This window comes from Peromyscus californicus, unplaced genomic scaffold, assembly GCF_007827085.1.
Source record: "Peromyscus californicus insignis strain IS unplaced genomic scaffold, ASM782708v3 Scaffold_16__1_contigs__length_79575227, whole genome shotgun sequence".
Taxonomy (NCBI): Eukaryota; Metazoa; Chordata; class Mammalia; order Rodentia; family Cricetidae; genus Peromyscus; species Peromyscus californicus.
This window is the reverse complement of record NW_026294458.1, coordinates 21235096-21262346: the sequence shown is the minus strand read 5'-3', so window position 1 is coordinate 21262346 and position 27251 is coordinate 21235096. Positions and strand designations below refer to the sequence as shown.

Sequence of the window (27251 nt, the reverse complement as noted above, 5' to 3'; positions counted from 1 at the left end):
CTTCAGTCTTGCAGAGAGAAAAACAAAGCAATACAAAGCTCTCATCAGCACAGGATTTTGTCAGGGACCACCAATGGGCCTCTTTTCTTCTCTCTCTCTCTCCTCTCCTTTCCTTTCCTTTCTTCTTCTCATACACATCCCAACCACAGTTGCCCCTCCCTCCTCTCCTCCCAATCCTCTCCCTCACCTCCCGATCTTCTGTGTCTTAGCTGAAGTACAGAATATGACTACATACATTTGAGTCCACAGAAGTATGTATATGAAAACAGTGACTTTAACTGTGTGTAAATTATACTTGAATAAGCTTTTAAAAGAAGAGGTAATTTAAGGAACCCAAACTGCTCTATAACAGTCCCTCAGCATTTCTAACACAGTTAATAAATGTTTTAGTGCCAATCTAAAGCTATCTAAACCCAAATTAAAGTCAATGTCCATATTTTGGGGGTAGGCACAGTATACAGCACAACAGTAAGTGTGCCTGGTATTACAACTAACTCTGCCTTTATTTAAACAAGCTGATCGTAATGAATAATGACAATAAGCTGCATGTTACTTGCCCTCAATAATTCCTGATAAAAACTTCTGATTAACAGAGATTTTAATACATTTCTGTAATATTAAGTTAATTAATGTGGTGGACAGCCACAAGATCCTTAGGTTAGACTTCTTACCTGTATATCTGGACTTGAAAGAGTCAATGTAGCAAGCCGCATCGTTTTCTGTAATGCCCATCTGCTCTCCTAAGGATTTAGCTCCCATTCCGTATATGATTCCATAGCAAATCTGAAAGGGAGGCGTCACACTCAGTGAGTATAAAGTGTAAGTACACAAGAGTGTTCACTAGGATTGACACCCTGGTAAACGTTTTTACTTCATAGTGAATCAAAGACATGATTAGATCAGCTTTGGTGGGTGGACCCGCAGAAGCTGGTAGTCAGCAAACATCTGTCCTGCCTCTGAGCATTACTTTGTATGTGTGGGTGAAGATACTAGCGAATTTGAACAGGGGAAGGGAGCAGTCAAAATAGGAAGTCTGCTTTCTGTTTGTTCTTTATCCACCAGCCATTAGAGCAGGCTCATTCCTCAGGGGTGTCTGCGAAGGAAGTGCCTAGAAGTCTTTGAAGAAAGTTTGGCAAATGCTCCTCTCCTGCCCATGGGTAAGAACAGACAGTTTGAGAATAGGAGAGACTTCACTGGAAAGAGATATCTACAACTCACAGCCGCCTAAAGTCTCACATTCCACAAATGCAAAATTCATCTGGGTTAACGCTAAACCTAGGTAACTTTTGGATGTGGTAGAGGGAAATGAACTACCTAGGTTAATAGTAAGTCCTGCCTGAAGTCATGCATGATCATGCCATAGCCACCTGACCTCTTTGTAGCCAAACATTTTCATCTAGAAATAAAAACAGTGTTTGGATCATGACTTGGGGGTGTTTAGAAAATTGACACAAAGCAAGCTCCATATGAATGGCAAATAAAATATTAAAAGATAACTTGCATTAAATGTTTACCAGAATTCTAAAAGCTTTTAATGTGACACACTAAAGGGACCCCATCCTCCTTTCTTAAATATTTTGTGAGGGTTTTTTTGGCTTTGTTTTGAGATAGAATCTCACTATGTAGTTCTGGCTGGCCTGACTTACTCTGCAGACCAGACTGACCTTGAACTCAAAGGCCACCCACACTGACAACAACATCACCACCACCATGCCTGCCTCTGCCCTAGGCTGTGGAAGTATGTGCAACCACACCTGGCCAGGAGCTTTTTAACTCTAAACCTCCATTTGTTCTTCCTTCCGGCCTTCAACACTGTTTTGTGTGATTCCTGACGTACTCTGCTTGTCTGCTTCAGTTTGTATTACTTAGTGCAGTCTGAGATCTCAGCAAGACTTAGGGATTGGATCATTGTTCTAGCATGTTCACTGTTGAATGAGGCAAGCACTGATAAATACAATCATCATCCTGGATGATTGTGGATTCTCAAGTCCAACATTCTGACATTCCATACTTCTCCAGACTCAACCACGTAACACTGAGTGTAAACAAATCTCAAACTTTGTGTCTGTTCCCTGCTCCATACATAGATATAAACAATGCCCATCTCAAGAGCTGACTATGGGGCTTAACTACAGGAACATTTCACCTATTTTAGTAAGTAAGGCTTTGATCCTTGCTAACTGCATATTCAGGAGAGGAAGAGCAGAGTGAGATTTTTATTAAACAGTAGGGAACAGGGGTTGGTGCTAACCAGTGGGTGAGAGGAAGCAGTTCACATCAGCATGCCAGCTACATCCAGGAAGAAAGTGAACCTACTATAGCAGGTCACTGGAAAATGGCATCTGATTTCCCACAGGGTGTGTGATTAGGACGGGTTGGTGTTAATCTAGCCAGGAAATGTGAAAGTGGCCTCTGGCTCCTCTGTGCCTGACAATGACCCTGCAAAGTGCAAGAACAGCTGCTGAACAGCTCAAGGCTCTCTTACTCATTACAATCCAATTCTATTTTCAAAAACATTAAACTACCTTTGCTATAATGCACTTTGGCTAAATGCTATAAGAAAATAGAAAAATGAGAATACGGACCTTTCTGTCAAGACATTTACTGAGTAGAGATTTAAACACATATTCTTCCTTGTGTACAGTGACTGCCTCCACCATCCCTCTCACTTGCAGGTAAACACCCACTGTACCAGACAACATGACTAGCCACACTCTAGACTTGAACACACAGGGCTTTCTTGACACTACGTGGCCCACAGGCCTAGGTGGATCTGGTTTGTTCTACTCCGTCAGGAGGCAAAACCTACAATGAATAAATACCACAGACAGACTAGTCTCTAGTGAATGTGACTTGAAAGATTCAGACAGAAGTCATTCCTCAACTGAAATCCATGGATAACTTCAGATGTTGTGATCACTGAATTCTTTCATTCCGATGAAGCGTGTCCACTAAATTCACGGATAACTTAAGATGTGTGGTCACTGAATTCTCTTATTCTGATGAAGCATGTCCACTAAGTTCACCTGCTTCGCTTGTTGCCTCAGCTCCTCCCCAACAGAGTCAGGCTCGATCATCTTCCACTCAGCCGCAATGCTCCTGAAAACATCAGCTCCAGTGTTCAAGACTTGAATGAGGCGACAGTCACGTGATAGGTGGGCCAGGATCCTCAGTTCAAGCTGAGAGTAATCAGCAGCCAAAATTAAACCACCTGAAAAGCACATCTACTTTAAACAGCTAGCACAGCTCCATAGACCCTTCAGCAAGATGACAGAAACACAGTTTGATAAGGTCGTGTGTTCAAAAGTTAAAGCCTTACTTCAAGTAAGATGCAGTTCATTTCTGTGCGTTATCGTGTTTTTAAGTTTTCATTTGTATGCAGTGTCTATCAAGTCACCCCTGATATCTGTCTCTTGACAGTGGGGTACCTTCTGCAGTGTTCCCACAGTACCCAGCACACAGTCTACAACAGTTCTCTCATGCTTCTCCCCCTCCTTAGGGATAAGAGACTTACATTTCCCTCTGTTCTACAGGAAAACTCTATATACAATAGGTTTGCAGAAAACATTTCATAGACTATACCCTTAAGAAATGGCTGTTGAGCCGGGCGGTGGTGGCGCACGCCTTTAATCCCAGCACTCGAGAGGCAGAGCCAGGCGGATCTCTGTGAGTTCGAGGCCAGCCTGGGCTACCAAGTGAGTTCCAGGAAACTTTTCCAGCTACACAGAGAAACCCTGTCTCGAAAAACCAAAAAAAAAAAAAAAAAAAGAAATGGCTGCTGAATAAATAAATAATGGACAAATTGGTATTCAGTAAGTGTATGTTAAGTGTGCTTTGGTTCAACAATAACAAAGATATTCAATAAAAAAAGCCAAGTTACTAGGGGAGTAAGACTAGTTTCTTATGAATTACAAATAACTTGATAAGATGTGCAAGACAAAAACAAAATATGATCAAAGTGCAAAAACATGCTTTAACTGCTAGCACAAAGGACAAGTAGCTATAAATCAATAACTGACTTTATATTATAAAAAGTGTACCTATAGAACAATAAGACTTTATATTATAAAAAGTATAGCTATAAATCAATAACAAGACTTTATAAGTAAGTTCACTAAAATAATAAAGGCAGAAGAATCTCAAATATAATAAGAATGCTGAATTTCACTCATAATAAGAGGAATGGAAATTAAACCTATAGCAAGAAATAAATTTTCCTCACTTAAAATGGTAGCATCCAGAAGTTTGCACAACACTTTCAGGCAAGTGTACAAGAGACACTAGGATGCTCTTCCTGGGAAGCAAAAGGGCAGTCTTCTGCCCACAAGGCAGAATCAGAGACTGTCAAAATTAAGCTGTTTGTGTCTGTGACTCAGCAAACAAACTCATAGGTTATGGTACAAACTGAGCACACACAGGTTAAACTGGTTATAGCTCCATCTCTTGTTTTGTTTTGAGACAAGGACTCACTATGTAACTATGGTTGGCCTAGAACTCACAGATCTGTCTGCCTCTGTAGGGACTAAAGGTGTGGCTACCACATCCATCTACTCCCATTTCTTTACCAATAAGCACAGTCTTTAATATAAAAATGTTAGCTGAAAAGTCCAAACATAGAAGTATATACAGAATGATAATTCTTAGATAAAAGTCAAAAGATTACATAGCCAAAGGTAAGCATATTTGCAGAAGGAATACTAGCAAATATATACTAGTTCTTTTGTGAAATAACTGTTTTAGAAGTTAAAGAGCAGGCGATGAAGAACTGTCACTGAGAAGGGAGGTAAAGAGGTGAGCAACTGTGAAGCTTCTGAATGCTAGCACTTCCAGAAACCCTGCAGGATGGGGTGTTCCCTCTGATCTCAGGAGACTGATACTAGAGCTGGGCCTGTCAGGCAGCCAGACTGGAAAGAACTTAGGAAGGACATGCATAGAATGAGCACAGGAAGCCCTTTGCAGCTAATGTAGGTTACAAACATGTCTATCCTTCTAAAAAAAAAAAAAAAAATGAATCTGCTGTGTCCATGAAGATGCAAGTAATTTTTTTTTTTTTTTTTTTTTCGAGACAGGGTTTCTCCGTGTAGCTTTGCGCCTCTCCTGGAACTCACTTGGTAGCCCAGGCTGGCCTCGAACTCACAGAGATCCGCCTGGCTCTGCCTCCCGAGTGCTGGGATTAAAGGCGTGCGCCACCACCGCCCGGCAGCAAGTAATTTTTTAAAAGGTGTTTTTAGCACTGAATTTGTGAAGGCAATATGAAGGCCTAGACTTGACTTTACAGACTCCATCTTAGGGAAAGGCCACCATCTTAGGCCATCTGGTGACCAGGGGCTAAGCTCAGTTCCAGGAAGAACCTTAGGAATGTGCTGTGACAATGAAATCTGAACAGATACCCTAGAAGCAGCCAATTAAGAAACAGGGCAGTAAAATTTAACAAGATCCAGATGCTCCTGCAGACATCCTGTTTGCAGTTTATGGTCCTTGCTGATAAACAGACATCCTGTCAGCAGGTTGTGGTTTTGCACGCAAAGTTTAACCAATAGTTTCAGAAAATCACCTTGCCCCATATCCCTTTACCCCAATCCCAAAATGCCAAGGCATGTAACTCCTGTCTTGTGGCTTTTTCCTTTAAAAACTCTCCCACCCGAGCCCACCACCACATTTCCCTCCATCCACTGCATTGGAGCATAGGGTGGCGGTCCAGGTTCAAACATGACAATAAAAAGACCCTTGTGTGCTTGCATTGGAAACCGGCTCCTTGGTGGTTTCTGGGGGGTTTCACAACATGGGTACAATTCAGTTGCCAGAAGTTAAAAAAAAATATATGTTTGAAACAATTTCAGCATGTGGGTCTGCTTTAAGTGTGTATTTTATGAACTCTAAACAAATATCAAGCACTCAGAGACTTCTGCTTGGATTCCTCTGGAGACAGGTGTCTCTATGTGACCAGAGAGACCTGGGGAGCCTCCTGGACCTTTGTGCTCACCACACTCTCCTGCCACACCACACACTTACTTTTAGCAAAGGCCTTCTGTGCTCTGCAGGATGTAATAAGAACTTTCAGATACTGTAACTTAGGAAATTTACAACGTGGCTACTAGGACACTTCAAATTCTGAGCATGCTCCACACTACATTCATATTGTGCAGCGCATCTTTGAAATCCAGCATGCTCTTTCCTCTGCGCCTAAAGGAGACAGCCTGCGGAACTCTCACTGCTTCCCTGGGTTAGACTGAACTTCTCATGCTGACTGTTGTCTGGAAAGTGAGATCACCAGGCTGTGAACTCATCATGGAAGGGAAGTTCTGATAGAACTTAATCTCACTTACCAGGACTACCCAACGGCAAAAGATAAAGAGAAAATGGGCACAGCAATCATGGGGCAATTAAGAGTTAGGTTACAACCTCCAGGTGTTTTTGATGACAAACAGGTATGACTTAGGGCTGCAGCTGTCCTGGCAGCCACTCACACAAGAGGAAGCAAGCAGACATGAATAGCAGTGAGAAATACAGGGACAAACAAGTCCTAAACAGGGACCCGAAACTCTGCTCTTCCCAGTCCATGGAGGAAAGCAGGGAAAAAGAATTCTCTAACTATGGAACCCCATAGAGAAGCAAAGACAAAGAGGCAGACAGATTCAACAACATTTTGCAGAAGTTTCCAAACAGTATCAGCACACAGCAGCTACTGAGATATGCCACAGAGGTACTGGGGTGAGGCAGCATCCAGCACAGGAAAGATGGAGGGCATAATGCACACTTCTGAATCCTACTCCTAATTCAGGACTTCCCAAGTGCCTTTTAAAACACAAGGAGCTCACCTCACCTGGGAAAGGCACAAAGGCATGGCGCATGCTCACTGAAAATGGCAGCCCTCTATCTGAGGCCTTCTCTTCCATCAGTGACCCAGCCCCAGGGTGCAGGCCATACAACTTCTTATTCTGTCCTCTGCAGTATAAATAAAATCATCAGCTAGAACATGACAAATCTAAGATACATAAAAGGTCTGATTTCCAATAAAAATAGTATTTCCATCTAAGAAACCTAAAATGACCTAACCTGAAACCGACTTAAAAGTTGAAGATTATTAGACCTCTCTTAGCAAATGTTCAGTAAAACATGAAGGCACTTCTGTAATTACCTTCCTCATAAACTGCTTCTCAGATAATCCACCCCTAACCCCATTTAACTCCACAAATCTCTAACCAGACCTAAGGTAAACTATCCAGCTGCTCCCTCTTATCAAGTATATATGGGGGCAGGGGTGTTGCTGGCATGGCTAGCCTCTAACTTCCATATTTGTCTTAAAGAGTAGCTTGCAGCAAGTCTACCACATTTTAACCATTGACCACCCTCATCACAGAATTTGAAATGGATAATGTCTAGAACCAAATGGTATGTCTGGACTATAAACTTAAATGCGCTGCATTGTTTTATACAACAGGGTCTTTTTGAGCCATTGCGCTCACTCACGAAAGGATAGTATCAGTATAGAAATAAAGTCTACCTGGCCGTTGGAAGCAGGCTTTTGCCTGGTGCTTGAGAAGGTGGGCTTTCCCTTACTAGTGTTGGCATTTTAATCTCAAAATCTCTTGGCACATTCTGGATATTAGGTTCTGTGAAGGTTATCCGTCCTAAAATCAAGAAGAAAAAAAATTAGAAAAATAAACCTGACAATCAACCAATCGACAGTTTTTGTACCTCAGAATGATCTTTCTTAAATTCAGCTGGGGCTGCAGGATGGTTCGGTGGGCAAGAGTACTTGCTTCCTAGCCTGACAACCCGAGGAAAACTCCAGAACCCACACAGTAGGAGACAACTGACTCCCACAAATGTGACATGAAACACATGCATGCATAATGCACACACACACTAAATAAATGTAATAAAAGGATTTTTTTAAATGTGCTTGATAATGCTAAAGTGGCTTATATTTAGAATTTTAACATATCCATCTGATTAACAGCGGTAAAATGAGCACAAGGTCATTCTGAACGCACTCAGCTACAATATCATGTTCTTCACTGAGCTAGTTCTCTAGAAACGCTGCAGTGACAGGAGGCACCCTGGGACCACAGAAGGAAGGCCAAGGCAGCATGACACACGGAGCAGACACGAACCTCAGGGGACACGGCTGCCTGGCAGCTGGGATGGGGCGGGGGGGGGGGGGGGGGGGGGGGGGGGGGGGGGCACAAGACAGAACACCTGGGACAGAGCAACTGGACACTGATAAGGACAGCTGGGACCAAGAAGGAGATCTGCTCCAGTGAGGGGCAGCCACAGAGCGCCATTTCACCTCACCTCAACACCGTTAGTCAAGAGTCAACAAGCGCACTGACAGGGCTGGAAGCTAGAACCAGATACGGGACCAGTTTGTAGTGGATAGAAACTATTTTAAAGGAGGTTTCTATAAAGAACATTTCTTATAAAGTCTTTATTCCATGTTGTTTTACATTTTTTGAATCTATTTGAAGCATATGAACTTTTTTTTTCAAAACACCACCTTGGGGAATTGTTCTTGCAATTCTTGCTTTATGATACATTCTTCAGGGCAACCGGCTCTCTAGGAATCACTACATATAACTTCACCTTCTAATGAATCAAACATTTTAAATGGCTTGGACATTATTTTCCTAAATATACTCCTCACTTGAGATCTTTATATTATTTAGCTACAGCAAAAAGCAAGTATTTAATTCATAGCAGCTTTAACATAAATTTCGTTAAATGGCTCATTCCAAGTTACCAAGGAACAGGCAGCGGAAGGAGGCAGAGCCTTCCCTCCTCAGCACACCGTCCTCTCCCACACTCCTCAGCACACCGTCCTCCCCCACACTCCTCAGCACACCGTCCTCTCCCACACACTCCTCAGCACACCGTCCTCTCCCACACTCCTCAGCACACCGTCCTCCCCCCACACACTCCTCAGCACACCGTCCTCTCCCCCACACTCCTCAGCACACCGTCCTCTCCCACACTCCTCAGCACACCGTCCTCTCCCACACACTCCTCAGCACACCGTCCTCTCCCACACTCCTCAGCACACCGTCCTCCCCCACACACTCCTCAGCACACCGTCCTCCCCCACACTCCTCAGCACACCGTCCTCTCCCACACTCCTCAGCACACCGTCCTCCCCCACACTCCTCAGCACACCGTCCTCCCCCACACTCCTCAGCACACCGTCCTCCCCCACACTCCTCAGCACACCGTCCTCTCCCACACACTCTCAGCACACCGTCCTCTCCCCCACACTCCTCAGCACACCGTCCTCTCCCACATTCCTCAGCACACCGTCCTCTCCACACTCCTCAGCACACCGTCCTCCCCCACACTCCTCAGCACACCGTCCTCTCCACACACTCCTCAGCACTCCGTCCTCTCCCACACACTCCTCAGCACACCGTCCTCTCCCCACACACTCCTCAGCACACCGTCCTCCCACACACTCCTCAGCACACCGTCCTCTCCACACTCCTCAGCACACCGTCCTCTCCCACACACTCCTCAGCACACCGTCCTCTCCACACTCCTCAGCACACCGTCCTCTCCCACACACTCCTCAGCACACCGTCCTCTCCCACACACTCCTCAGCACACCGTCCTCTCCCACACACTCCTCAGCACTCCGTCCTCTCCCACACACTCCTCAGCACACCGTCCTCTCCACACTCTCAGCACACCGTCCTCCCCCACACACTCCTCAGCACACCGTCCTCTCCCACACACTCCTCAGCACACCGTCCTCCCCCACACACTCCTCAGCACACCGTCCTCTCCCACACTCCTCAGCACACCGTCCTCTCCCACACTCCTCAGCACACCGTCCTCTCCCCCACACTCCTCAGCACACCGTCCTCTCCCACACACTCCTCAGCACACCGTCCTCCCACACACTCCTCAGCACACCGTCCTCCCCCACACACTCCTCAGCACACCGTCCTCCCACACACTCCTCAGCACACCGTCCTCTCCACACTCCTCAGCACACCGTCCTCCCACACACACTCCTCAGCACACCGTCCTCTCCACACTCCTCAGCACACCGTCCTCCCACACACACTCCTCAGCACACCGTCCTCTCCCACACACTCCTCAGCACACCGTCCTCTCCACACTCCCTCAGCACACCGTCCTCTCCCACACTCCTCAGCACACCGTCCTCCCACACACTCCTCAGCACACCGTCCTCTCCCACACACTCCTCAGCACTCCGTCCTCTCCCACACACTCCTCAGCACACCGTCCTCCCCCACACTCCTCAGCACACCGTCCTCTCCCACACACTCCTCAGCACACCGTCCTCTCCCACACTCCTCAGCACACCGTCCTCCCCCACACACTCCTCAGCACACCGTCCTCTCCCACACACTCCTCAGCACACCGTCCTCTCCCACACTCCTCAGCACACCGTCCTCCCCCACACACTCCTCAGCACACCGTCCTCTCCCACACACTCCTCAGCACACCGTCCTCTCCACACTCCTCAGCACACCGTCCTCTCCCACACACTCCTCAGCACACCGTCCTCTCCACACTCCTCAGCACACCGTCCTCTCCCACACACTCCTCAGCACACCGTCCTCTCCACACTCCTCAGCACACCGTCCTCTCCCACACTCCTCAGCACACCGTCCTCCCACACACTCCTCAGCACACCGTCCTCTCCCACACACTCCTCAGCACTCCGTCCTCCCCCACACACTCCTCAGCACACCGTCCTCTCCCACACACTCCTCAGCACACCGTCCTCCCCCACACTCCTCAGCACACCGTCCTCCCCCACACACTCCTCAGCACACCGTCCTCTCCCACACACTCCTCAGCACACCGTCCTCTCCACACTCCTCAGCACACCGTCCTCTCCCACACACTCCTCAGCACACCGTCCTCTCCCACACTCCTCAGCACACCGTCCTCCCACACACTCCTCAGCACACCGTCCTCCCCCACACACTCCTCAGCACACCGTCCTCCCCCACACACTCCTCAGCACACCGTCCTCCCACACACTCCTCAGCACACCGTCCTCCCACACACTCCTCAGCACACCGTCCTCTCCCACACTCCTCAGCACACCGTCCTCTCCACACTCCTCAGCACACCGTCCTCTCCCACACTCCTCAGCACACCGTCCTCCCACACACTCCTCAGCACACCGTCCTCTCCCACACACTCCTCAGCACTCCGTCCTCTCCCACACACTCCTCAGCACACCGTCCTCCCCCACACTCCTCAGCACACCGTCCTCTCCCACACACTCCTCAGCACACCGTCCTCTCCCACACTCCTCAGCACACCGTCCTCCCCACACACTCCTCAGCACACCGTCCTCTCCCACACACTCCTCAGCACACCGTCCTCTCCCACACTCCTCAGCACACCGTCCTCCCCCACACACTCCTCAGCACACCGTCCCTCTCCCACACACTCCTCAGCACACCGTCCTCTCCACACTCCTCAGCACACCGTCCTCTCCACACTCCTCAGCACACCGTCCTCTCCCACACACTCCTCAGCACACCGTCCTCTCCACACTCCTCAGCACACCGTCCTCTCCCACACACTCCTCAGCACACCGTCCTCTCCACACTCCTCAGCACACCGTCCTCTCCCACACTCCTCAGCACACCGTCCTCCCACACACTCCTCAGCACACCGTCCTCTCCCACACACTCCTCAGCACTCCGTCCTCCCCCCACACTCCTCAGCACACCGTCCTCTCCCACACACTCCTCAGCACACCGTCCTCCCCCCACACTCCTCAGCACACCGTCCTCTCCCACACACTCCTCAGCACACCGTCCTCTCCCACACTCCTCAGCACACCGTCCTCCCCCACACACTCCTCAGCACACCGTCCTCTCCCACACACTCCTCAGCACACCGTCCTCTCCCACACTCCTCAGCACACCGTCCTCTCCACACACTCCTCAGCACACCGTCCTCTCCCACACACTCCTCAGCACACCGTCCTCCCACACACTCCTCAGCACACCGTCCTCCCCCACACACTCCTCAGCACACCCTCCTCCCCCACACTCCTCAGCACACCGTCCTCTCCCACACACTCCTCAGCACACCGTCCTCCCACACACTCCTCAGCACACCTCCTCCCACACACTCCTCAGCACACCGTCCTCTCCCACACTCCTCAGCACACCGTCCTCTCCACACTCCTCAGCACACCGTCCTCTCCCACACACTCCTCAGCACACCGTCCTCCCACACACTCCTCAGCACACCGTCCTCTCCACACTCCTCAGCACACCGTCCTCTCCCCCACACTCCTCAGCACACCGACCTCTCCCACACTCCTCAGCACACCGTCCTCTCCCACACACTCCTCAGCACACCGTCCTCTCCACACTCCTCAGCACACCGTCCTCTCCCCCACACTCCTCAAGCACACCGTCCTCTCCCACACTCCTCAGCACACCGTCCTCTCCCACACACTCCTCAGCACACCGTCCTCTCCACACTCCTCAGCACACCGTCCTCTCCCACACACTCCTCAGCACACCGTCCTCTCCCACACTCCTCAGCACACCGTCCTCTCCCACACACTCCTCAGCACACCGTCCTCCCACACACTCCTCAGCACACCGTCCTCTCCCACACTCCTCAGCACACCGTCCTCTCCACACTCCTCAGCACACCGTCCTCTCCCACACACTCCTCAGCACACCGTCCTCCCACACACTCCTCAGCACACCGTCCTCTCCACACTCCTCAGCACACCGTCCTCTCCCCCACACTCCTCAGCACACCGTCCTCTCCCACACTCCTCAGCACACCGTCCTCTCCCACACACTCCTCAGCACACCGTCCTCTCCACACTCCTCAGCACACCGTCCTCTCCCCCACACTCCTCAGCACACCGTCCTCTCCCACACTCCTCAGCACACCGTCCTCTCCCACACACTCCTCAGCACACCGTCCTCTCCCCCACACTCCTCAGCACACCGTCCTCTCCCACACACTCCTCAGCACACCGTCCTCTCCCACACACTCCTCAGCACACCGTCCTCTCCACACTCCTCAGCACACCGTCCTCTCCCACACTCCTCAGCACACCGTCCTCCCCCACCACACTCCTCAGCACTCAGCACCCTGCCCTGGTCTATTAGTTGCGTCACTGTGTTAATACTGTCTAACAAAAAAGGTTAAAAAATAAATTACAAAGCATGAATATACATTAATGAGAATAAATTCTAATCATCAAACAGCTTTGTCATGCTCATCTAAACTTCTCTTTCTGTATTACTGAATATTACAGCAATTATAAAGACTCATTAAATACCGCGTTTCTAAAGTGATAACAACACAAACAGAAGTGAGAAGCAGCAAATAAACATGTAACACTCTGGAGCTCTGGAGTTGATTTTGTTTTGGCACCATGTGGTCATATGAATGGTAACTGTCCCCATAGTCTCAAATATGAGGACTTTGTCCCTAGTTGGTGGCACTGTTTGGGAGGTTATGGAACTTTTAGGAGGTGCAGCCTTGCTGGAAAAAGAACCTCACCAGAGCAGGCTTTGAGGGTTTCCAGCCCCCCACCCCCACCCCACTTCCTGTTGCTCTCTCTGTCTGCTGTGTGCAGATGAAACACAACCTCTCCTTCCTGCTCCCGCTGCCTCCCCCCTTGCTATGATGGACTGCGGTCCCTGGAACCTCCAGGGACACTAAGTCCTTCTTCCCTGAGTTGCTTTCGGTCCTGGCACTTTATCAGAGCCAAGGAGAAGGGACTAATACACACCACATATCTTACTTCGTTTCTAATAGTTACAGACATTCCAAAGAGAAACTTAAATATCAACAAGGCAAGAAATGACTAGCAAGAAGACACGAGCTTATTAGGGACAGAGGAAAAGAGAAGGTTATTCAGAAAAAGAACTACTGCCACCCACAAGACAGCAGCTTCCAGCAGTCTCTGTTCTAAACAACACAGGCAGGGATGCGGGATGTCCCCTTACTCAAGAGAGCTCTTAGTGACTTGACTGACTGATTCGGTGCTGATCTTGTCTCAGTCCATAGCATTGAGTTCAGAGCTCCATTTCTGCTCTCAGGCGGCACACTCTCACCACCAATCTAAACGCCGAATCCATGATGTGTTCCCACTGCCCTTCTTCCCCTCAACAGTGTGTTCGGCAAGTAATCACCCAGAACATAAGCAGCTTTTCCCTACTGTATCACACTCAGAACACTCTACAGCTTTCTATTTGTGCAAAATGAGACAGTTAACAGACCGATGCCCCTGGGCCTACAGAGACTCGGCTAGAAAAGAAAGAGTTAGGATGGAGTTAACTAAGAACCCCAAGTCAAATACAGACTCAAATACCGAATCTCACACCAACTCTGATGCAAAGAGCACACCCTTCCAGATGCTCTCCAGCTGCTCTTCCCAGTATCCAGGCGGTGTCTAGCTGTGTGTGCAGGCTGCAGTGACCCTCACCGGGGATGGACATGAGCCCCTGGGCCATCACAGATATCACATAGGAAAGTCTGCTCCCCTCTCTCACCTGTAGCTGTGTGTGACTGAGATACAGGGTAGATCCTTTCCATTCTGAGAAAAGGGTTCAGGCGCTTTTCCCGCTGCAGAGGGAAGACCACTTTGGTAATAGCATTACTGATTCTTCTCCATTCCAGTATCAGGCCTGGCAAAGGATGCAAGGCCTTTAATTTATTTAAAACTTCCTGGAAAGAAATATAACAAGGTTAAGGTTGGAATCTTACCAAATTCAATGGTAAATCAGAATTTCTCTTGAATAAATGAAAACATCTCAAAATTTAGTCTGATAAACCCTATATCCATAACTCTGAATCATTGTCTAGGTGTTTTTAGAAGTTTTAGAAGTCACTATAATGATAAATCTGTAAGACAGCAATATGGAAATGCTGAACACTACCAATTTATAGCTACCTTTAAAAGACAAAATCAATGGAATATCACTTTCACGGAGTATCCACTTCTCCACACCCCAAGAGCTACATCATCTTTTCTTTCTACTTTTTCTCCTCCATCTGTCAGAGATTAGAGGCATCCACCGTCAGTGACGGAGGCATCCACAGTCAGTGACTAGACTTCTTGCCCTGACACAGAAGTTCCATATCAAGAAAATCGGGAAGCGTTTATTTAAAGCAAGTGTTTCTATGCTATGGCCCTTACAGAACAGAAGCTAAGGCATCAAAAGGACCAGCCAGCCTGACACGAGTTGTGCTAGGAAACAGAGTTGTGGACACTTTCCAGGACAGATGAATTGCTCTTAATGATGTCAGGGTCAAAATTCCACAGAAGGGCAACTGGACAGCTCTCCACAGCCTATGTGGCTATATTTCTCTAGCCCATTTTCCCAATGGAAAGTCAGTAAGCCAAGCACTTCTTTCCCTCTCTTCAATTAATGCACTGTTCAAAGACAATCACTAGCAAAATTCCCTTGAAAATGACAGATTAAGAGTCTTAAAACAAATCCATGGAAAATTTATTTATTTTTCTTGAAACTGGAAAAAAAATATTTTTCTGCTATAACACTTTCGTGTTCATGAAAACAAATTCTACTAAAACCCCGAGCACACTGGATAATAATAAGCAATGTCTGCAGATGTGAGCTCACAGACATCCCCAGTTTCTTAGGACAGAGCTGCTAACTCAGACCCAGTCCTGGTGCCCAGGCTGCAATGTCTCCACAGGGTAGTCCAGGATTCTGAACCACCAACCAGTCAGCTCACTCCAACCTGGATAAGGTCACGTGGTGCCTTATGGTGGCTCTTGAGGTCACCAGCACTTTTCATGGCACCAAACAGCTAAAAGTAGTTCTGACTCCGCCCTGAGGGTCCCCCAAGCACCTTGCTAGTGCTGAACCGTCTTCCCAGCCTTAGCTGGCGGCCACTCTCTTTCCCTCTTCTGGTAGAACCCAAAGTTTTCTTGCTGCCTTGCATTTTCATCTCTCCATTCGGTGGTAGCTTCAGTTCCAAAAACAAAACCTGCAAAAATTAACATTTCCTCAGTCACGAAAACATACTCAGAAACACATACCACACACAAACACAGACACACACACACACACACCACCACCACACCACACAGACACACACACACACACACACCACACACACAGACACGCAGACACATGCACTCTACACTCCATAAAGAAAGCCCTGAAAGCACTACTGAACCCAATACAGATAAAACGCAGGCCTCAGAAAAACAAAGTTTCTCACGTTCTTTAAACTACAAAACTCTCTAGATTAATGGGGCATTTTTATTAAAGTTTATAATATTTATTGATCATTTACCATCTACGTGATGGTCACTTAGTATACATTTTACATTTACTGACACAACCTTCTGAGGCATTTAATCACAACTCCCATTTCACTGATGGAGAAACGAGACATAAGGAGTTGATGCACTAACTACTCCAATCCAAGGTCATGCAGCTGCTGGCTAATGAATGGAGGAGGTGGGGACTTTAATCCAGAGGCAGGCTCCAAGCGCAGCCTGGGATCTTGACTAAACCTTACATTACTGACTACACACAGAAAACACACAACAATTGCTGCTCTCCAGTGTAGGAAGGCCCCTCCTCCCCCAAAGCCAACTCCAACTCCCTCTACAGGGAAAGAAGATGTTGAGAGGAGAGAACAGAGAGACTCCCAACCTGTAAAAATAAAACAGGGAGTAACTTTGTCAATATTTCAGTAAGGTTACAAAAATCTGAAATTATGGCTAAAAAAGAAAGGTCACAAAACCTTTTTTATTTACATCTCAGAAAATATCCAATTTCCCTTTCTGAAGAAAGATGTTGGAGCAAAGAAGCGGGTGAGGGCTTATGAAGGAGCTGGCATCATGAAACCACAGCGACACTGTCATGAACTCCACCACCAACTACAGAGTGATGGCTACCCAGAGAGTGCCGCCCCGGATTCAGGCACATCTGGACCAACATCCAAGCCTTCTTTACAGCCTTATTTCAGAGAACAGATACAGCTTGTCACCTGGCGCTACAACACTGCCCCCAGTGCATTCTACTTGTTTTATTTTACTAAGTGCTGGTATTTAGAAGTGTACAGAAAGACAAGCTGTGACACACGTCCTTTTAACTAGAGGTTCCTCTCCATGTCTCTAGTTCCAAGACACTACCTGTGCGATGTCATCTGCACTCGTAAAGGAAAAGCTGTGGCCAGCCAGCTGATAGGCCTGAGTCTCAATGGCGTCCAGCTTGGCTTGCATGATGTGCTTCTGACTTTCACATTCCACAGTACTAAAGCCAATTCCATTCAGTTTCTAGCAAGGCCAGGCAGTACTGGGAGGGCATCTCCACTGCACAGAAAACATCTGAAAGGGAAAACGGGAAACGCAATGGGAAATCATCACCTCAGCAATCGGTCCATTCGCATTGCTGAAACCACCCAGAACTGGTTCAGACAATCCACAGCAGTTACCCAGGCTGTCATTCAAACCCAGTCTCCTGAACAGGTCCCCAAACCAATGAAAGGTGGCAAAGGATAGGTCATTTAAGCACAAGATGCTATCCCTGTCTGCAAGAGTAGAAAAGCTGGCAATCTTGTGAGCAGGCTGAACTAAAAGAGACATTTCTTCTAAGACTTAGAAAACATTCGCTGTTCAAATCATTCAGAAAGGATATAGCTGATGCACAAGAGAACAAGACTATTTGATCCCAAGCACTTCAAGACATGGTCCCTTATCAATATTTATTTCACATCATGCACCCCAATCCCACACATTTCCATGTCCTTTCATATCCAACCTCCACCCTTGTAATCCTCCCCCCAAAGAAAATAAAAAATAAAAATTAGAAAAAACCAACCAACCAACCAAACATGAAAAGCCGTCTCTCTGACCCCCCTAGGCAATGACTGGCTCCCCCCATCAACGCGGCCTTATGTGCATGTACCACTCTGATTCCCCCTTCTTTCCCGCATTTTACTGGCACTAGAAGCTGTCGTGTGTCACGCAAATCACCCTTCTGTCCAAACAGCTTTACTTGCAAATGTTCATTGCAATGAGTCATTAGTCTAGTTCAAGGCCTCAGGCTTCCATGACACCGTCAATACTGGACCCTCACAGAGACTCTCAGATACTCTGCTGTTGCCCTGAGTCGTGGACATCCTGCGGCTATGGATTCCCAGGACCCGTCCCTTCATGCACTCTAGCAGCATATAGGTGGGAAAGATGTTGGGGTGGGCCAACTCAAAGCCTGGATCTAGGTGGTATCTGAGTTGCTCAGCTCATCAGCTCTCCTGTACCCATGCCACCCACCAGGGCCAGCTTTCCCGCTGGCCAGGAGAGGGGCAGGGCCAGCTCTCCCACACCCACTTCACCATCACTGCCTTCGGACATCAACATGGCTCCAGGCCGCAGTACTGACCACAGACAGCTGCATGGCCTTTGGTGGTAACACAGACCAGGGCTGCAGTAGAACCTTGGACCCCGACATGGCCCTCAGTGGTAGCCAGGCCTGGACATCACCATGGCCTCAGGGGCAGCGCAGGCTTCTCACATGAGGATCAGGCTGTTCCTCACCTCCAGTTCTGCCTTTCTTCACAGAGCACAAACTGATCCACTTCTTCCTCTCCCATCTTTCTACCACGCTCACTCACTTCTGGCTTGCACCCACCCAATCCTTGAATTTTCTGAGACAAGATCTCATTATATAGCTCAGGATAGACTCAAATTCACTATGTAGCTCAGCCTGGCCTCAAAATCCAGACCTTCCTACTTCAGACTTCCACATGTTTGGGATTAGAGCAAGTGTCTCCATATTCATATAAGTGCCTAGCTTATAATTCAGACAGTTAATACATTCCTAAAAATTACAGATCAAGACTCTACATGATCTTCAGAAGTCAGTGGGAATGACAGACTCTCTGGGACACCTGCCCTGAGGCAGATGGCAGAGACTGGACAGGAGCTGTGACCCAGCCTTATTGAGCACTAATGCAGGAGCACCGCTAGAGCATGGGGGCCAATCTTCCCTCTCCTTGATCAATCTACACTGGCCTAAAGAGGCTGAGATTAAAACAAGAAAGCTCCTTTCTACACAGGAGCTGCTACCGACTATCACCCCAGAAGAACATCCTCTATGAACATACAAGTCAAGTCAATGTGGACTCAGTCTCTACAGTCCTGCCCTGTGGTACCAGGAAGAAAAGGAGGTTCTGTGGGAGAGGTAAAATAACCATAGCAACAGTGTGAGAATGAGCACATACGATGCCTCATTGATTTTTACACTGAACTTCCTAAGAACCAGACAGAAGACTTCCACTAGTTTGGTGTAGGTCCTAGCCAGTAAGTGAGGCAGCACCAACTCAAGCCATACATGTTCAGCACGCTGCTCTGCTGTTTCTGGTTATCTATGGATCAGTCAAAAATCTCACGGTATAATTTCCTCATACAGAAGACAACCTTGACCCCTTCACCATCTTCATTATATATCATTTGGGACACTCTCAAGTCAAGAAGTCTGTCCTGGGCCAGCAGACTTCTCAAGAAATCCATGGTGTCTTGAGAGAAAAGGAGAATCATAAGACTTTCCTTTGCTAAAGAAACTATTAATAGTTCTAAACAGAAAATGGTTCCTCTTTTAAATTACATGAAAGATCTGTTATATGAATAAAATCATTTGGTAAAATCCAAATATATAATTGTCAAAACTAAATATGATACCACTAATTCTACTCTTTATAAGGCCAGAGGTCAGCAAATTATGGTAGAATGAGCATCAGATGCATGCCTTGCAAGTAAATTATTAGAAGACACCACAGCATTTGATATGACCATGGCAGCTCTAGTGAGCAACGTCAGACTGAGGACTTGTGACAGACACTATGCAGTCTGCAAGTCTTTAGGGGAAAACCAACCAAAGAAAAAACCCAGGTTTGTTGACTTCCTCAGTAGGTAACCCAGAGGGTTTGCATAAAATGTGTAATTTATCCACCTGTGATCAAAGAGTAGCTAACGATATGTACATATTATCCCAGCCTATAACATCAAATGTATGAACTCTGCTTTTACCACGAAGGTTTTCCTTCTGCAACGAAGAGTTGAGTTGGTTCATGGAGTTGAAGATGAGAATAGACTCCACAGATGCTCTGTACCGTCCAGAGTGCTCAGTGTTCACATTTAGCCCCAGGCTCTGAATTCCTTGGCCTGTCTCTATTCCTTCAAGGAGCGGAAGCTCCTGGGGAAGAAAACTGGTCACTATGCTATGAAGAGTCGGCTCCTTAGAATCTGGGTCGAGAAGCCAGCATGCCACCTGAATGAGACAGTAATCAGACAATTTGCTTGATTTTTTTCAAAGCCATTTAATGCATTTCCTCTTAACATTCATTTAGTGGTCCTTCCAACCCTGCAGTGCTATGGCCGGCCTGGTTCTGAAGCAGGCTTGAGAGCCAAGGACCTCTCAGTTAAACACAGCCTGTGTCTAGGAAAGAAGATGAAGCCTTCTCTACTCTGACTGATTCAAACTAAGCTACACAATAAAGATGTGCCTCTGTGGTTTTAGGTTTACTTAGCTCTTTTTGTTTGTTTGCTTGCTTTTCAAGACAGGGTTTCTCTGTGTAGCCTTGGCTGTCCTGGAACTTGCTCTGTAGACCAGGCTGGTTTCAAACTCACAGAGATGCACCTCCCTCTGCTGGGATTAAAGGTGTGCACCGCCACCACCTGGCCTACTCAGCTCTTTCTCCATCAGAAGAGATGCACACATGTTTACCACTAAAGAACGTTTCCAGGGGTTGAGAATGAGCTGAGCTGGTGAAATGCTTACTGAGCAGGCATGAGGACCAGGGTCCAATCTCCAGATGCACGGAAAAGGCTGAGAACGGTGGTAGAACTTGCCATCTCAGTGCTGGGAAGGAATAGACAGGCAGAAACGTGAGGCCTGATGGCCAGCCAGTCTACCTAAATGGTAAGCCATCGGCCCTGGACAGAGGCACTATCTCACCAAACAAGAGGGACGTTCCTGAGGAATGATACCTGAGGTTGACCTTTGACCTTCCTAGGCACATGCACCATATACACATAGAAAGTTAGCATCCAGAGTATCAGAGAGCCTTTCCTCCAAAGCGGAGGTCTTTCATCAGAACAACTGGTCATTTGATATTTTTAGTTTCCACATGAGACTAAAAACCCTATAGTTTCTAATAGATCTAACAGATCACAAACTGGATTTGTAATAAGCAAATCTAACTTCCTGAATCCTTTTAAAAATTATGATGCCTCAGTCATTTCTTCTGTATGTTATGAATGGATTTTTGAGCAAGAAATGGTGGCTGACAGCAGCAGTCCTTGCACCCGGGAGGCTGAGGCCGGAAGAAAGCTATGAATTTGGGGCTAGCCTGGACAAGATGGTGAGTTAACCTAGGCTACAAAGTGAAATCCTGTCTCAAATAAATAAAATGAAAATAAAAATAAAAAAGAAAGAAAAAACAGAAAGTTTTATAGGGGAGTACTGAATGAGAGAATCTGACATAAAAATTACTATTTCTTATTTTAAAATGACATTTTATGAATAGTTTATCTTTTTATAATAAATGGTAATAAAACCATTAATGGAAATTCCAATTAGTGTTAAGGTTTAATGAGAATGTGCTATATAAATCTAGAAGGCCACTGTAGCTGTAATGAGAGACTCATGTCACCCATATTCTTGTTTGGATTCCAGAACATCAAAATTAAATGATAACTTTTAATCTAGGAAAGGTCAGTTTAGAATCTTTGTCATTCTCTCCACACAAAACACAAAACAAAACAAAACCCTAGAGAAACTAAGACATTTGGTGGAGATAACTCAGTGGCAGAGTGCTTACAAAACACTGATCAATTCCCACTACTCTATTAAAAAAGAAAGGCTCCTGTCCAAACCTACTGTGGATCGATCCCACAGACCATCCCCGCCCCCAGGCTCCCCTTTCCCAGGCCTCCAACACCAGCAAGTACTCCCCATGAACATACCAGTCAAGCAGGTCACTAAAACAAGCAACACTCAGCCAACACACTATCTGAAAATCCAGAGAGGAAAGAAAACCAAGGAACAAAACACCCACCCAACAAAGACAAACCCCCAAATCAGCACCTGGACCTATAATCACCACAAAGCCAGATACCTAGACATCAGCATAAGAACACAATAACAGCCAAGCTATTATGTCTCCACCAGAGCCCAGTTATGCTACCACAGCAGGCCGTGAATATTCCAACACAGCTGAAGCACAAGAAAAAAGACCTTAAAACCAACTATATGAAGAGGCTAGAGGTCCCTAAAGAGGAAATGAATAAATCCCTTAAAGAAATCCAGAAAGACACAAACAAACAATTGGAGGAAATGAATAAATAACTTAAAGGAAGACAAACAAATAATTGAAGGAAACAAACAGTTCAAGACCTGAAGATGGAAATAAAAGCAATAAAGAAAACACAAACTCTAGGAATTCTGGAAATGAAAATTTAGGTGCGTGAACAGGAACTACAGAGGCAAGTTTCACCAACAGAATACAAGAGATGGATGAAAGAATAGTAGGAGTTGAAGATACCATAGAAGAAATAGATTCACCAGTCAAAGAAAATGTTAAATCTAAAATATTCCTGACACAAAATATCCAGGAAATCTGGGAAACTATGAAAAGACCAAAACTAAGAATTACAGAAATAGAGGAAGGAGAAGAATCACTGATCAGAGGCCCAGAAAATATTTTCAACAAAATCATACAAGAAAATTTTCCTAACCTAAAGGAGGACATGCCTATAAAAGTACAAGAAGCTTACAGAACACCAAATAGATTGGACCAGAAAAGAAAGTCCCCTTTCCACATAATCAAAACACTAAACATACAGAACAAAGAAAGAATATTAAAAGCTACAGGGAAAAGACCAAGTAACATATAAGGGCAGACCTATTAGAATTACAACTGACTTCTCAATGAAGACTCCAGAAGCCACAAGGGCTTGGACAGGTGTGCTGCAGACTCTAAAGGACCATAGATGTCAGCCCAGATTACTATACTCAGCAAAATTTTCAGTCACCATAGATAGAGAAAATAAGATATTCCATTTAAGATTTAAACAATATCTGTCCACAAAGCCAGGCCTACAGAAGGTGCTAGAAGTAAAAATCCAGCCTAAGGAGATTAACCACACCCATGACAATACAGGAAATAAACAATCTACACCAGCAAAATCAAAAGAAGCACACACACCACCACCACCACCAATAATAACTAAATAACAGGAATCAACAATCAATTGTCATTGATCTCTCTCAATATCAAAGGTCTCAATTCCTGAATAAAAAGACATAAACTAACAAAATGGATGCAAAAACAGGATTCATCCTTCTGTTGCATACAAGAAACACACCTCAACATCAAGGATAGTCATTACCTCAGGGTAAAGGGTTAGAAAAGATATTCCAAGCAAATGGACCTAAGAAGCAAGCTAGTGTAGCCATTTTAAAATCTAACAAAATAGCCTTCAAACCAAAATTAATAAAAAGAAATGGGGAAGGACACTACATATCAAGATGACATTTCAATTCTTAATATCTATGCCTCAAACACAAGGGTACCCACTTTTGTAAAAGAAGCACTATTATAGCTGAAATCACATATTGACCCTCACACACTGATAGTGACAGACTGCAATACCCCACTCTTAAACAACAGGCAGATCATTCAGACAAAAACTAAACAGAGAAATATTGGAACTAACAAATGTTATAAAGTAAATGGATGTAACAGATATCTACAGAATATTTCATCCAAACACAAAAGAATATACCTTCTTCTTAGCACCTCTCAGAGAACTTTCTCCAAAATTGACCACATACTTGGACACAATGCAAGTTTCAACAGATACAAGAAAATTTAAATAACTCCCTGCATCCTATCAGACTACCACAGATTAAAGCTGAATATTAACAACAGAAGCTTACTAACTCATGGAAACTGAACAACTCTCTAATTTTCAAAAATACATACAAATTATACTCCTTATAAAAAATGCTTTTTAATCCCAGCACTCGGGAGGCAGAGCCAGGTGGATCTCTGTGAGTTCGAAGCCAGCCTGGGCTACCAAGTGAGTTCCAGGAAAGGCACAAAGCTACACAGAGAAAGCTTGTCTCGAAAAACCAAAAAAAAAATTATATATATATATATATATATATATATATATATATATATATATGCTTTTTATGTGTGACAATGAAAAGTAATGAAATGTACTCAAGGCCAGACATAAGCACCTGCCAAGGTTTGATAAATAAATTGCTGTTTTTATTTTTTTCTCTTCTCTTTTATTTTTTATTTTTTTATTTTTTTTATTTTATTTTATTTTTTTTTTTTTGGTTTTTTCGAGACAGGGTTTCTCTGTGTAGCTTTGCGCCTTTCCTGGAACTCGCTTTGGAGACCAGGCTGGCCTCGAACTCACAGAAATCCGCCTGCCTCTGCCTCCCGAGTGCTGGGATTAAAGGCGTGCGCCACCACCGCCCGGCCTCTTCTCTTTTAAATGCAAAGACATCCAAAGGACTGGGAATTTGCTGAGTGAATGGATGCAAGCTTGTTTGTCATTTTAGGTTCCATTCACCTGAAGTTGTGTAGGGCATGATGGCATAAAATATCTGATTTTGATCACTGACAAGGCAGGATAGGAACCTACACTTTACTCCTCCTAATAATGAGACTTTGAATAAAATTTTACTTCTTTGTAAAACAAAACAAGAGAAAAATGGGTCAAGAAAGAAATTTAAAACTTTCCAGAATTGAATGAAAATGAACACACAACATACCAAATGTATGGGACACAATGAAAGTGGTGCTAAGAGGCAAGTTCACAGCACTAAGTGCCTGCACAAAGAAACTGGAGAAATCTCATACTAGCAACTTAACAGCACACCTGAAAGCTCTAGAACAAAAAGAAGCAAACATCTAAGAGGAGCAGCCAGCAAGAAATAATTAAATTGAGGGCTGAAATCAATAAAATAGAAACGAAAAGAATCAATGAACCAAAGACTTGACTGTTTGAGAAAATCAGCAAGATAGATAAGCCCTTATCCAAACTAACTAAAAGATGGAAAGAGAATATCCAAATTAACAAAATCAGAAATGAAAAGGGGGACATAATAAGAGACACCAAGGAAATCCAGGAAATCATAAGGACATACTTTAAAAACATGTGGCCCAGCCTTTAATCCCAGCACTTGGGAGGCAGAGCCAGGCGGATCTCTGTGAGTTCAAGGCCAGCCTGGTCTACAGAGCGAGATCCAGAACAGGCACCAAAACAAACAAACAAAAAACCTACACGAAGAAACCCTGACTTGAAAAAACTAAAAACAAACAAACAAACAAAGCCATGTACTCCACCAAATTGGAAATTCTAAAACAAATGGATAATTTTCTTGGTACCATTTACCAAAATTAAGTCAAGATCAGATAAATAATTAAAATAGAGCTATAACCTCTAGTGAAATAGAAGCAGTCATTAAAAGTCTCCCAACCAAAAAAGCCCAGGGCCAGATAGTTTTAGCATAGAATTCTACCAGATTTTCAAAGAATTAATGCCAATATTCTTCAAAATGTTCCACAAAATAGAAACAGAAGGAACACTGCCCAATTAATTTTATGAAGCCACAGTTACCCTAATACTCAAACCACATAAAGGCTCACAAAGAAAGAGAATTTCTCTTATGAACATACATACAAAAATATTCAATAAAATACTTGCAAACCGAATAGATGAAAAAGATCATCCATGATCAGGTAGGCTTCACCCCAGAGATGTAGGGATGATTCAACATACTAAAATCAGTAAATGTAATCCACTACATAAATAAACTGAAAAAAAAAAAACCACAATCATTTCATTAGATGCCAAAAAAGCCTTTGACAAATTACAGAACCCATTCATGATAAAAGTCCTGGACAGATTAGGGATACAAGAAATATATCTAAGCATAATAAATGCAATTTAAAACAAGCTCATAGGCAACATCAAACTAAATGGGGTGAAATTCAAAGCTAAAATTCTAAGAAAAAAATATCCGATTACATTTGATATTTTTCTAATAACTGTTCAAATAGTATAATTTTCAATTCCACTCTGCATAGTTCATGTATCTGTTAGCAACACATGGGAAGAAATGGTGTGTCTTATAGTAGTCTCTGTAAGGCATTGAAGTATCAAATGTATTCTACAGTAATGTAAGCTATCGCTCCTTGATGGCTCAGCATCATAAAGGAACACTTTGCTATTGTGCAAAACTGTTCTCAGGGACTAGTGAGTCTTAGAGCCCCTAAGAGCACACTCCCTTTTGACATTCAGGTCCACGAACTTCTCCTATATTCTCCTATACCTTTACAATATTGGAAAACTCTTGCTATCATACTCTAAAACCTAACAGTTCATGTCTCACTTCTCATTTACTATGGTATAGAAACTATAACCAAAACTAAAGTTCTTCTTTTTAATCTTTGAGGAAGAACATGACCTTTAACATTTAGAATTTGTGATATTTCTGCGTTCACCCACGGAGGCAATTGGTACACAATGATATATTCTGGGTGAATGAGAAGAGTCTTGTTTGAAAACATTAAGGACATGTAGAATTATCCCTGAGCATTAACCACATTGCAGTTTATAGAGTTACATGTAAGACAGAACCTTGGGATCTTCATAACTCGGTTCCAGGGAGACACCACAGGACAGGAGAAGGACTTTATAGCTCTGGATGAAGTCATAGGTGACAACAGACCGCTCTTGGCCAGACTGATTTTGCAGGCAGGATTGAAGGTGCTTCATCCTCTCTTCCACAGTCAATGTTGGATCCAGAGGAGGCGGGGCCAAACTGGGACTAATTTCTTGGAAGAGAAACAAAGTCTTACTGTTCATCTAAAGCAGCAGTCTTCAGTGGAGAGATGAAAAAGTCAGAACAAAGAGCTGCTTGGTCAGGTCACAACAATCACATGACCAAGTACTTCATAATCTAAACATGATGGTTTGGACTAGATTTATAATGTTCTATTTCATTATGTGAGTAAAATTCTAAGTACCAAGACTTCTAATAATAAAGTTATATTTTCAGAACAGAGTTCAAGAAAGGTAGCAGCTTTAGAAATTAAGTTTAAAGTGGGACATACAATGTTGTATCAAAAATAAAAGAAGTTCAAGTAGCTACTCAGGCAACACACTGCTCTATAAAGAGAGTGGAAAGACCTCCCTGAGGAGCTGACAGACACCGTAT

The 27251-nt window shown here is 45.0% G+C and overlaps 1 protein-coding gene across 1 annotated transcript in view; it reads right to left on the bottom strand.

The window, feature by feature from the left end:
• Polq (DNA polymerase theta) overlaps nucleotides 1-27251 on the bottom strand; it is an 87975-nt gene that overhangs the window by 7944 nt on the left and 52780 nt on the right. The window contains 10 exon segments of the mRNA XM_052740641.1: nucleotides 672-783; nucleotides 3027-3211; nucleotides 6824-6945; nucleotides 7505-7631; nucleotides 14520-14694; nucleotides 15844-15981; nucleotides 17141-17281; nucleotides 17283-17335; nucleotides 20036-20276; nucleotides 26672-26868. Coding sequence (XP_052596601.1) covers nucleotides 672-783; nucleotides 3027-3211; nucleotides 6824-6945; nucleotides 7505-7631; nucleotides 14520-14694; nucleotides 15844-15981; nucleotides 17141-17281; nucleotides 17283-17335; nucleotides 20036-20276; nucleotides 26672-26868 — 1491 coding nt within the window.